Source organism: Eleutherodactylus coqui, chromosome 4 (assembly GCF_035609145.1).
Source record: "Eleutherodactylus coqui strain aEleCoq1 chromosome 4, aEleCoq1.hap1, whole genome shotgun sequence".
Lineage (NCBI taxonomy): Eukaryota > Metazoa > Chordata > Amphibia > Anura > Eleutherodactylidae > Eleutherodactylus > Eleutherodactylus coqui.
Window position 1 is genome coordinate 184,573,148 of NC_089840.1, and position 12,925 is coordinate 184,586,072.

Genomic DNA, 12,925 nt, shown 5'->3' on the forward strand with positions numbered 1-12,925 from the left:
TATATATGTCACATTGGTGAGCAACTTGTATGTCATGACAACTAGAGAGCCAAATATTTCACATCACAAATAAAAATGTACAATGCCAACCCATAAACAGTTCAAGGGAATGTGTCATCGGAAAATGACCTATTTGTATGAACCATGTTAACCCCTTAGTGACCAAGCCTGTTTGCACCATCCCAGGAGCTATAACTTTTTAATTTTTTTGTCAACACAGCCATATGAGGGCTTGTTTTTTGAGGGGCAAGTTGTATTTTTTAATGGCATCATATACATATAATGTATTGTTTTTTTAATCTGGATTTCCTTTTTACGGTGTTCTGCATGCAAAATAAATAAGGTAATAACATTCTCCGGTCAGCACAACTCTGGGGATATCAAGTTTATAGAGTTTTTTGATGTTTTGCTATTTTTGTACACTAAAAGCACATAACAAAAGATTGCTTTTGTGTTGCAACATTCCAAAAGGCACAGCATTTTTATTTTTTCAATGGATGGAACTCTATGGGGGGTTGTTTTTTGCAGGATGAACTCTAGTTTTCATTTATCCAATTTTTGTGAACATATAACATTTCAATTGCTTTTTATTCCATTTTTTCTAGAGGCAACATTAACAACATCTGCAATTCTGTGTTCTTGTTTTTATTTCTTTTTTTGTGTGTGAGCGTGTTTATGTTCATACAACTGTGTGCACAAAAACACGTGCCTATTAGATTCATTGGTTCCCTATGGTGTGTTCACATGTCTGTGTTTTACAGGTGTGCAAACACAGCTGTGGCAGAGGATCGTGATGTTCTACCATTGCTTTCAATGGGACTGGCGCTTCTGCAGTCCCATTGAAAGCAATGGCCTGCCGGCAAGCCCTGCAGGGATTTTCAGGGAAGGCCTTTAAATATAAGCCCTTCCCTGAAAAATCATCCCTAAAATGTGTTAAAAATAAAAAAATATATACTCACCTCTCCTCAGCTGCTGGGGTTCAGGTGTGTCTAGCCTGTCTTCTCTCTGCACTGCTCTGACTCTGTTTCAGCAGGCTGAAAGGGCTGTATCTTATTAGCTGAGCACTCAGCCAATCACTGGCAGCACTCAGACATTCACTGAATGACAATTGAGTGCTGCCTGTGATTGGTCACAGCACTTAGCCAATCACAGGGAGCGTTTGGCCACTCATTGAATTCAGTGTAACTCACTTCTGATTGGTTTTCCCCTCACTAGACTCTACCGTCTCCAATCCATCCTGAATGCAGTAGCAAGGCTCATCTTTTTGTCCAATTGTTACTTGGATGCCTGCACACAATGCCAGTCACTAAACTCATGTCTCCATCCTGTGCCAGTCACTACATCAATATCAGAATCCTTTGCCAGTCACTGCACTGGTTACACATCCACTATAGAATACAATTTAAACTTGTCACTATCATCAATAAAGCTCCCCATAGTGCTGCTCAGCCCTATATCTCCTCTGTCATCTCTGTCTACTGCCCTGCCTGTGCTCTTCACTTTGCTAAATTCCTCTTTAATCTGAACTTTCCATTTTTGTCTCGTAGATTTTTCCCAAGCTGCATGAGTTCTCTGAAATGCACTACCCCAGATAATCGGTCTCATTCCCAACACCCACAGCTTGTCCTAAAAACACTTCTTTTTATGGAAGCCTTCCACATTCCCTATTCTAACTTTGGTCTATTTACAGTGCTTCTACATTCCCACCTTGGAGCCTGCCATGTCCTTCATTCTGCTAATGACCTTAGACTGAATTCCTTTTTAATCTCTTACTACCATCTCCAAGATTTTTCCTGAGCTGCACCAGTTCTCTGGATTGCACTACACCAGACAACTAGGTTAATTCCTAACACCCACAGTTTTAAGTATGCCCATAAATGCACATCTTTTAGGGAGGCCTTCCACATTCCCTAACCTAACTCTTCTCCATTTACCCCGCTTCTAAATTTCCCCTCTGAACCTGACCCCTTCACCCTACTGTATTCTCCATGCCCCAAACACCCGAATGTACTTCATATCTATATACACACAAATACCAGCTGGTGGCCAGCTTATATAGCTTTATGTATACTACCCTATTTATTTAAAAGATGGCTGGAACATTGTACCAAACAAGCACTTGTATCCCTTGTATCCCCTAAAGGCCCATTTAGACACAACGATTATCGCTCAAAAGATGTCTTTTGAGCGACTTTTGAGCGATAATCGTTGTGTCCTTTACAGCGCAAGATGATCGCTCTCAAACGTTGAACAATCGCCTTGCGCTCCGCGCCGAGGATGCAGGAGACAAGCTGTTCTCTGCTCGGAGCGCTCAGCTGTTATACAGCCGAGCGCGGTATGGAGAACAGAGCTGAACCGCTCTGTTCTTCATACCCAGCCTGTCATCAGGGAGCGGGATAAAGCTGAAACAATAGTATCAGCTGTATCCCGCTGTGAATCCCTGATAAGGCTCATCACTGTCTTTCAGCATGCTGAAAGACAACGATGCGTTATTGTAAGCTTTTGTGTGCAAGGCCCTCACTTCTATTGTTCAAATTGTCTATTGGTTTAATACTGTATGTTATGTATGATTTTATCTATTCTCTCTGACTTGTAAAGTGCTGTGGAATATGTTGGCATTATATAAAGATTATTATTGCTATTTTTTAATGTAAAATTCTGCATTTTCACACTGACCACAGAGTTGAATAATAGCCTGACACTTCCTGTTCTGTAGAGAAAACTTTTCAGCTGTCATCTCATTATCATCACAAAGGGGATTACAATCAAAACCAACACCTATATAAGAAAATACAGGATCACAATATGTGATGATCAAAGCTCATCTACTTTCTCCCTCCACAATAACTTCTGCACTGGTCACAGAACATGTCTAGAATAGTCTCCCATAGAAGTCAAATGGTCCCCTCCTGTCCACTGTGTGGATGGCCCACGGGGTTATTGTAGAGTATATCTCGAAAAGTTGCTGTAAAGCATATCTCTGCAGTAAAGACAAGATGGCCATCCCCATCAATACAATAAAGGACTCCCCATACAGAAAATAACATCAGATTATAAAAATGGAAAATGTTTCACCATCTGGCAAGAATTAATAAAACAAATAGGTGATATATTCTCTTTAAATGCACAATAAAGGAATGCTGCCCACACAATTAGAAAAGAGACATACAATATTACGTTACATAATTGCACCCATTTAAGTGAATGATTGGCCATGTAATACATAGGAGGGTCAAGCCTGCTACAATGACAGATGCTTTGTTTTAGAGGCTTTTATGACTGGGGGGGGGGGGGGGGGGGGCCCAAGTGGGAGATCCCCTCAATGACATCCATTTGTACTTATAGGGCATATTGAAAAGGATTGTCCTAAGTTAGACAATTTAAAGGCAATGCTACAAATGCTAACCACATGTTTATAAACTTGTGAGAGACTGAGAAAGTGATGAAAAAAATAAAAGCTGAAATACATCATTCTCTCTTGTATTATTTTTGCATTTCACGTTTTTGAAATCTAGTTTTCCTAAGTAACCTAACAGAGGGAAGGTGACCTAGGAGTACCTGTCAGGAGTTGGGAAAAACTGAGTATTAATGAATATGGCTAATGTGTATGTAAACCTATGAGTTCAACTGTAACTGCTTGTACTTCTTACAAGAATTTAGATAATTAAAAGAGCTATCTCATAAACATGGTTTATCCATGGGCCCTGTTAGGGCATTTGAATATGATAGAAGGGAATCCATTCGAGACCCACTTCTATTAACCAGAATGGAAAAGCTCTCAGTAGTAGCTGCCATGTAATGCTGTGTTGTTGTTTTTTTTTTGCTGGATATGGCTAACACTCTTCTAAAATTAGCTGTTATCTAGGGATGCCAAGAAGCAGACCAATCACCACAATTGTTCACATATGAAAGGGTTAGTCTGACATGAGACAACTCCCTTTAGCAGTATGCTTTTTACATTCTGGTTGATGTGTCATTGATGGTGCATAATAGAAATCTTATTATGTCTGTTCTGGCCTTGGCTTCACATTATTTCTACTGTGGAGAGCAACAATTACATAAACATTATTACATTTAGTGTTTTTTTTTTACCTTGGCTTGGTTGATAGACAGATGGTTTGATACTGGCAGTCGTTACTACTCGAGGCTTGGCAGGAGGAGCTGAGGGCTCCTGGTACCCTCCATAAGGCGTGGGACCTTTGACAGCAGTGGCTGAAGAATAACCTTGGCTAGAAGAACTAAAAGCAAATAAAAGTATTCAACATAGTGAGGTGCAATAGAGAACTGAATATGAAATCCACACTTGCCAAACTGTTATCAGATAAATTACTATAATTGCCTGTAAATATTAGATAATTGTGCACAGCAATTACATGGGCGGGTAAAAATCTGATGATGGAATATGTCTGTAAAATGAATTCTAATTGGTTTCTTGTAAGAATATTTTGCAATAGATTGGTCACTGCGACTGCAACAAGTTATATTTATCAGTCATAGGTCTTCATGTATTTAGAATATGCTTAGCTCATAGTTTTTGGGGGATGCTTACTTCCTAACAAACAATACATATTACTAGACACACTTGTCTAGAGTGCACAGAGTATAGACAAAGGTAAATAAAAAAACATTATATTTGACATTTATATTTTAGATTTACAAAAGTGTGCAATTTTGCTTAAGACCAATTAGAAAAGGGCATGCCTATGGGTGACAGTCAGGGCGGACTGGCCTGTAAAAGTAGTGGAGGATCCTCTGGTGGTCCAGTCTCCGACACCATACTCGACCCCAAAGTATAAGTAGATAGTTACACTATTTAGAAATGACCTTGGAGTCAGACATTTGTCACGAAAGTCTTGTTTCAAAAACAATTACCATATTATATCTTATAGATTATATGTCCTGTGTGAAATAATGACAGCCATATTTACGATGCAATTCAAAGTGGATGTGCACATGTTTTGTATAACCTCAGGATAATCCTGGTGGGCCCAAAGAACCTCAAGTTGACACTCTTTACAATCAGTTTATTGTCTATCGGTTGATTGCATGCATGCAATGTTTTTGGGACAGGCACTATCATGCACGCTACACTAAGCTAACCTACTGGGTTTAAGTTTATTTCAGTGAATCAAAACTAATTTTTGAATGAAATATATCACAATAAAAACTTTTATACCAAAAAAACTTTAGTTGATGATTTAAAGGAGTTGTCTCATGAAAACAATCCCCCTATTCATGGAAGCCAATGAACAATCAAATGACCTCTACAGCTTTCACTTCTCTAAAGCCCCTTTTACATGGCACAATTATTATGCAAATCGCTTACGGTTTGCATGATAATTGTGCCATGCAAATGTATGCCGTGAAAGACCAATCAGTGATAAATCACTGATCGGATCTTTTATGCAGACCACAAAACCATTATTGGTTTCTTGCTACATCATTCAGTTTTCCCAGCCTGTTAATTGTGAATGGAGGCAGGCAGGCCAGACCGATCCGCAGGCTGCTCTGCCTTCATTGACTAAGCGATTATCCTCCTGTGCTTAAGAGTGATCATTGCTGAGACTGCTGTTGGGCTCTTCAGCACCCAACAGTCATCCCTTAAAAAAGGGGCTTAACCCAAGAGACAGCAGTTATCACCCTAGAAAGTCAGTTCTGTCTAGACTTTTCCCCTGCAATGCATGGATGGGCTGCGTCTGCCAGGGCAACTTTCAATTCTGGTTCATAGAAGCAGGGCCCAATTGAATGAGCCCTTCTATAACATCCATATGATCTAGTAGAGTATATAGACAGGAGTTATCTAAATGAGACATCCTCTTTAAGAATTTGGGGTTAAGTCTATTCAGAGGTGATAAATATAAAAATAGCAGTTTACAATGACTCACTGCAATAAAATCTAATGCATCTGGATTTGACCCACATGTAGCTCATGCATACTAGTAAATAAAAGTACTACAGAGCATATAGAGAGAACCTCACTGGTACTACAAGGGCTTTATCATAGTTAACGCAAGGTTTTGTACAGAGTGAGTTGCGACAGGTCTCTCAAAAAGCAAAGCTTCTCAATTAGTACTTCACACTTTTAATTTGACACAAAACGTTTTTGCCAATACCTTATTTTTGATTGGTAGCTGGAAGAAAACGACGCTTGCTGATGAAGGCTAAAAAGGACAAGAGTCACCTTTGTTACATTCAAGTGCAGACCCAAGAATTAGATTCTAGACTCTTAATACTTCTCATTATTGGGTCTCTATGGTACAAACTGTATATGCCATATTTTGGTTGTGTAAAGCAATGCATTATGGGTAGTCACAAAAAAACAACTTAAAGCAAATTACTGTATCCAGCTGGATGAATGACGACTTCTGTTAGCGTGATTAAACCTGAAGGGTATCTGTGATAGACACTTTTTTATACACTTTAGTATGTTAATTGTGAGGCTTGTGAACCCATAAGTTTCATGAATTAGAGCAGTGAAAGAAAAAAAATAATTTTCACACCTTTACAAGATATACAAACTTACAAGTAATGACTTACACTACATTATCCTAGTATAAACCTTGCATAATATTTAAATAATTATCTCTCGATTTTATACCAAACATCTATAAGCAAGACACTTTACCCTTTAACTTATAGGACAACAATGTATAGTAATGTTACATTTCTATGCAGTACAATTCATGGTGACATTATTTCCATTAGAGGCAGCATTATAAATGAGCCGTGAGATAGTCTGCTTATTTACTCTATTCATTCAAAGGAATAGACATCTTATGCCTTACAAGAATCTTTCAGAAGAGGGTCAAGAAGTGGAGTGTTTCTAGTCCTAACCATCAAGCATTGAGTTAGAAGTTGTCGAAGAGAAACAAAACAGTTGGACTGGAAGTTAAACACTAGCCATGAAGCATTACTGATGCAAGTCTCCCTTGTATGGCCTTTCCCCCACCCCCACTGTTCTTTTCTTGACCCTTTTGCTAACTCCACACCCATTTTAATTGGCTAACAATGCAGACCCTCCAGATGTGGGATTCTGCACTGGTAAAACCCAGTTGTAAAGGTAATAAAGAATATGAAACCAACTAGAATTGAGCACGCTCTCTTCAAGTACTCCATAGAAGTTGCTTCTATGCTATGTGTGCCCTTGAGATCAGTTAGTACACAAAAACCAGCAATCCCAGCTTTGTTGCCTGTCCAAACTGCAGTAACCATGCCTTTTGAAGCTTTATCCTTAACATAACATCTACTAAGATGTAGCCTTCAGCAAACAGCTGTGGGAATTCGCAACTATCGGTTTCCCTGCACCAATAAAATGGTAGTCCATGTAATGCAAGATGGGGTTTGAGTCTGCTAGGGTAAGAGTCTCTGTATACTAGTAGCTCTCCACTCAAGGTCATGGTCCCATATGCCTCGATATATGGATGGGCGTTGTCTTTGTGAGACAATCCCTTTCAATCAATAAAAGAAATAACAATCATAATTACTGTAACATAGCAGTTAAATTTGACATTAGGTAATTCTTGTGGACTCTGTAGGGAAAAGTCATAATATTCAATACCATTTAAGATAAAATGTAAAGTTTTGATTAGTGACTCCAAAAACAGGTTGATTGTTTAAAACGACCTTCCGGTTTTAGAACAAAATTCTGTCCTGGGACCAGAGGACATGGGAGTATATTACTTGCAGTTGTTCTCTGCTGTTGCTCTGATTTGCCAGTTCCGAATCCTACTTTTAGCCATCCAAGATGGCCGACACAATCTTCAGCCTACCTAATCTCCACAGTGTTAGACTACTTACGCATTATACCAGTTCTCTGATTGGCTATAGCTACTCATGTGATTATCACTGGACAATTAGAGAGCAGTGAACTGTGTGCATTAGGTAGTTAGGAAATAGCTGCAGTCATCTTGGATAGTCGACAATGGGGCTCGAAACTGGCTGTTAAGGGGGGTGGCAGAGAAGGAAAAGTGCAGGTAATAAATAGATGCAGCAAATTTTAGTTTGATTGTGATATCAAGGCACAAAAGGTAATCTGATCTTCTTAACCCATTAAAAAGCTATTGTTCTCTAATCTTAACACAACAAAGCACATTGTAAAGTAATTCAAACTGTAAATAAACCACCATGATAATGCGGAACACCGTGATATCACATCACATTAAGAGTGAAACTAAAGAAACGTGCATGTGTACCACCAACCCCTCCTACCCCAGGACTGAATTGTATCGCAGAAACCAGAAGGACGCTACAACTCTTAGGATAAGTGCACACTTGGCAGATTTGTTGCAGAAATTTGTACGCCTGTTCCATTCCTCTGTGCTTGCAGAAATCCTTGGACTTCCAATGAACACCTTTCCATCTAGATGAATGGAACTGATTTTCGGTCACATATATTTCTGCTAGAAATCGGCCATATTTGAATATACCCTTTTACGTTTCTGCTGGAAAAAAAAAATAACACAGGCGAACACTCAATGTGGTCTTATAGAATGGAATGATGATAGAATGAGAGTGACTGAAAATATAGTTACTTGACACAATAAACAACGCCAGCAGCTTTGTTAGCCATTATTACTAAGCGATGGAAGAGCAAGCTTAGTTCTCAACATGATGTCTGAAGGCTCCACTGGGAGCTACAAATGTTGAGGAAGTATATATTTCACTCAAAACCTTTAAGTGCTTGCAAGGTGACGAACTGAGTGTAACTCCTTGAAGGGAAATTATCACTTTTATCGAAAAGTTTTTATCATTTCAGTTTGATTATTTATTAACCCCTTAAGGGCCAGACTGTTTGTACCTTAAGGAGCAGACACTTTTTAGGGATTTTACCCATGTGGTGGTTTAACTGCCCTATTTTTTCCTTCAGCTACCAAAGTTATTTTTGCTATGTTTTTTTTCTGTGACATATAGGACAAATTTTTAATTATCTTTTTCAAAGACTTTTTTTTTCCATTTTTTAGTTTTACTGTGGGTAAAAAGCTAAAAAATATATATATATTTTTAAATTAGTATATTTAGGCTAAAATAAAGTATGGGAATGGGTTTCTCATTTTGTTTCGGACGTTTTGATATATAATATGTATGGATTCGGATTACAAGGCGCATACGGTGACAGTTTTGTTTGTTGTTGGCTTTGGGTTATTTTCTCTTTTATGTATATATTTTTATTTTATTCTGTAATTTTGTTTTACTTATTTATGTAATTATTTTTTTTACTATCTACAGTATTTCCCCCATGACGTCATATAAGACCTCCCTGGACATTCACATGTTTTTTGTTTTTTTTTATTACACACTTTTCCACAGTAGCTTGGGCATCCATAGGAGTGACAATAGTCACTAACAAACTGATCAGGGTCTTATAGGACCCTGCAACTCTGCTGTTCCAGGGGATCATTGTGGTCACGTGACCGCCAACTTGTGTAGTTGAAGAAACACTTCCACTTTCACTTTTTAGTACATAGCGCTCAATGAGGGAAAGGAGAAGGCAGAAGTGGTTACAAACTGCTTCTCCCTTCTCCTTTGGGTTCTCAGCTGTGACTAACAGTTGACAATCTGACCTGCTTCTGCTTAATTGCAGAAGCAGGGGCTTTAATCCCATGCCATATTTTTACTATCTGCCTGGATTAAACCCCAGGACCAAGCCCCGTATATTTACCGTGCTTGGTCCCTAAGGGGTTAATAATAGTGTACCATTTTTGCTTAATTAATATTTTAACTAAAATTTAATAGATGGGGTCCCCCATTTTGCAGTGACTACAAGGAGACTCACTCACTACATGAAAAGTAGTGTCTACATGGAGACTTGTAGTAGTGAGACATTTTGCAGTGGCTGCTAGGAAACTTCATCCCCACTACATAAAAAGTCCATTGATGTAAATGGAGATGGTGCATTGCTTCATTTACCCTGTGGGGGCACTACACTTGCCACGAGGCTCTTCCATAGATTAAAACATACCTGTCTTTTCAGAATAAGATTCTGTGTGTGAACTTATCACCCCCTTCCACTTCATGTTATCTGTCTTGTTTTAGCTTTTACTAGAGATAGACTTCACATGGCAACATTAGTGAACAGCAAGTTAGAAAGAAGGGGACTTCCTAGTATTCAGGACTTTATAAGCGTTTTTTTTTAGCACAAAGCCATAATTTTAGATAAATAGTGATCTGTATTTTTGCTAGTTATCACACTGGCTATCTAATAAGCACAAGCTGTTTGAAGAGTGATCAACAATTTAAAGCTGATTATTGGGTTTCCCAGGAGCAAAATATTGAGGGACCTTGCTAATACAAAGGGATCATCTAAATGTTGCAGCTCACACAAATCTCTTTACTTATTTTTTTTTTGATTTTCTATATGAACATTTTTTTAGTAAGTTAAATCAACTTGCCCTGAACAATAAACCATACTTTGTGAATCTCTAAGACGGCACCATTATTGTAGCATGTTTAATATGCAAGTCTACTATAGTAAAAGTTTTAATAATTATATTTAGTCATTAAAAGTAAACAAAAATGTTAGTTTAAATATGTGACAAAAAGATTAAATTGATATACTTATTTATTTAAAAGTGATAATTTCCTCCAAGGTTTGCCTAACAACAGAGCGGATACTGATGACATCTAAAGAGCACCAGCCATTTCCACATTTTCCACTTGTTGCCAGAACATGCTGACCTCTCAGCACTAAAGGAAGGTATGTTGTTAATAACCAGCCAGCTTTTGTAGCTGTACCTCTGATACATCTTTCTTGGTAGATATGAGGAACCAATTCTTTTGGGCACACCAGGTCTTTTGGATATGTTTCTCTTCTTGAGCAGAGGTAGCAGAGGTGAAGTAATGAATATAGGAGTAATACAAAGGGCTTCCAAGGCTGGTGGCAGCATGGGAGACTTATATTTGTGTCTACCCGTTGGAAATATTGAATGGGAAGAAAAGGAACATGTCAGGATACATAATAGCTGCTTTGTGAGAATGAAATGTCAGATTGTAACCCAAATTTTGGTAATATGTTTGCTATAACAAGAAATGATGACATCCCCCTTCCCCCAACATGACTATGGTGAGGAGGGTTTGTATGAAGCCACACTCCAAAAACTTCTAAAACTGATTGCACAAACGCGTATTTTTAGCCTGTATTTGGTTCGTAGTTTGCAGACCATAACACGAGCTAATGTAAATTTATGTGTCAGTTTACATAATTACATATTTTTCATGACCGTATTTTAAAAGTACAACATGTGCTACTGTTTTTTGTTAAAAAGTATGCCCATTATAATCTATGGAAAGTGATTCAAATATGGATGCATCCGTATATCATCAGCATTTCTTCATGTTTTTACTTGCATTTGCCTCTGTATTTGCATTGATTGGTATTCTCTTTTAAATACAGATCCATATTTTCTCAGTAGAAAATAAAACTAATGCCAGAAATTATGGAGACAAACAGGGGTCTTAAAAGATCAGAGGCAGAAGCCAACCACTATACCAAGACCAATATTACCAGTATCATCACTGTACATGCCCCAATAATACCACCATACCATGACCACTAAATAGTGTCTGATTAATATTCTCATAATCATACTGTAACTGAAGAAAAAAAACCCTACTATGTAAAGAACAATATTACCCCATACAGTGACCATATAGCGGTAGATACCAGCTCTACACAAGTGCTCTGCAGACTATATAAGTGACTACATGTCAGTTTCTCAGTTTTACTGGAGGAGGCTTGTATATAAGATTTTCATATAGTGACTTTTTGCTGTGTCCCCGGTTTCCATATCAGAGTGGAAACCTTGTCAAAGAGAGATCTAAGTAGTCAAACTAGTTTGGGCTAGGGCTACATGGTGATTTTGGACACAATGGGTGTCATACGACCAGAACTGTTGTGTAGTGTGGCAATATCACAATGCCATTGAACTCAATGAAGTTGCAGTGCGAATTTCAGGTTGCTGTGACATTGCACCTGCAGATTGCACTGTGACTCCTTTGAGTTTAATGGCAGCGCCATATTGCTGTGCTACACAGTGGTTTTGGTTCTTCAACAACTGTCGCTACCTAAATAACCATATAGCTCTAGTCTGAAGCCTGTGAGTCCATGCAGACCCTAATCTACATGTGTGACTTTCCCCAATGTTAATGCAGTCTACAGAGTAGAGTGGTTCTTGAAGTCAGGAGAATTACAACTGCTAGAAAATGAATGATTAATGAGGACTCCTTGTCATAGTTTAAAGGGGTTGTATACAGTATAAGCTTTGTAGGGTTTAAGGACCTTCCCTGACATCATGCAAGTCCTGGACATTCTGTCGTGAGGAAAGAGATAGAGAGGTTACTGGAAATCTGCCAGGACCTGACCACGCCAGTGAAATTTGGTCCCCTTCGAAAAAATGTTGGTGGGAGGTCCAGGGCAGTGAACTTATGATCGGGGGTGAAGCTCTAAATATAAATACAAGTGGAGGAGACAAATGCAGATCAAATAATGATGAAATCTTGATGTTATATGGTTCTTATTTCATCTGTAACATGTCCGTATTACGGATGTCTTACAACACGCTCATGTGAAGCTATTCTTCAAGAGTTACAGAAACATGAGTGCTCACTCAGCTGTCTCCAAAATTCCACTTCAGTTACATGGAGTGCCAATGCCCATGCTTGAAGACCACCTAAATGTGTGAAGGACACTGAAATCTGTGCCTTCTGGGAAAACACACCAGCTAGAATTTAGTTTTTTGCCGAATAGAATTTTAGACCTGATACAATTGATGCGTAGTGATTTTAATGTTTTTTTTAATTGCCCCTAATGAGAAAAGGTGTTTATGGAGAAGATATTGTAAAAAGATATTGTGGTTCCAGATGAGAACTCCCTTACATATAACCAAACTAACTGTACAGACGTAGATATGTAGTATATGGGTTTTAGATG

At 38.4% G+C, this 12,925-nt stretch overlaps 1 protein-coding gene across 1 annotated transcript in view; it reads right to left on the minus strand.

Moving 5' to 3' along the window:
- LOC136625890 (LIM domain-binding protein 3-like) overlaps positions 1 to 12,925 on the minus strand; it is a 95,591-nt gene that overhangs the window by 64,777 nt on the left and 17,889 nt on the right. Inside the window, exons 5-6 of the mRNA XM_066600459.1 lie at positions 6,114 to 6,161; positions 4,093 to 4,238 (exon numbers count right to left, since the gene is read on the minus strand). Of these exons, the coding sequence (XP_066456556.1) occupies positions 4,093 to 4,238; positions 6,114 to 6,161 (194 nt within the window). The remainder of the gene's footprint in view (positions 1 to 4,092; positions 4,239 to 6,113; positions 6,162 to 12,925) is intronic.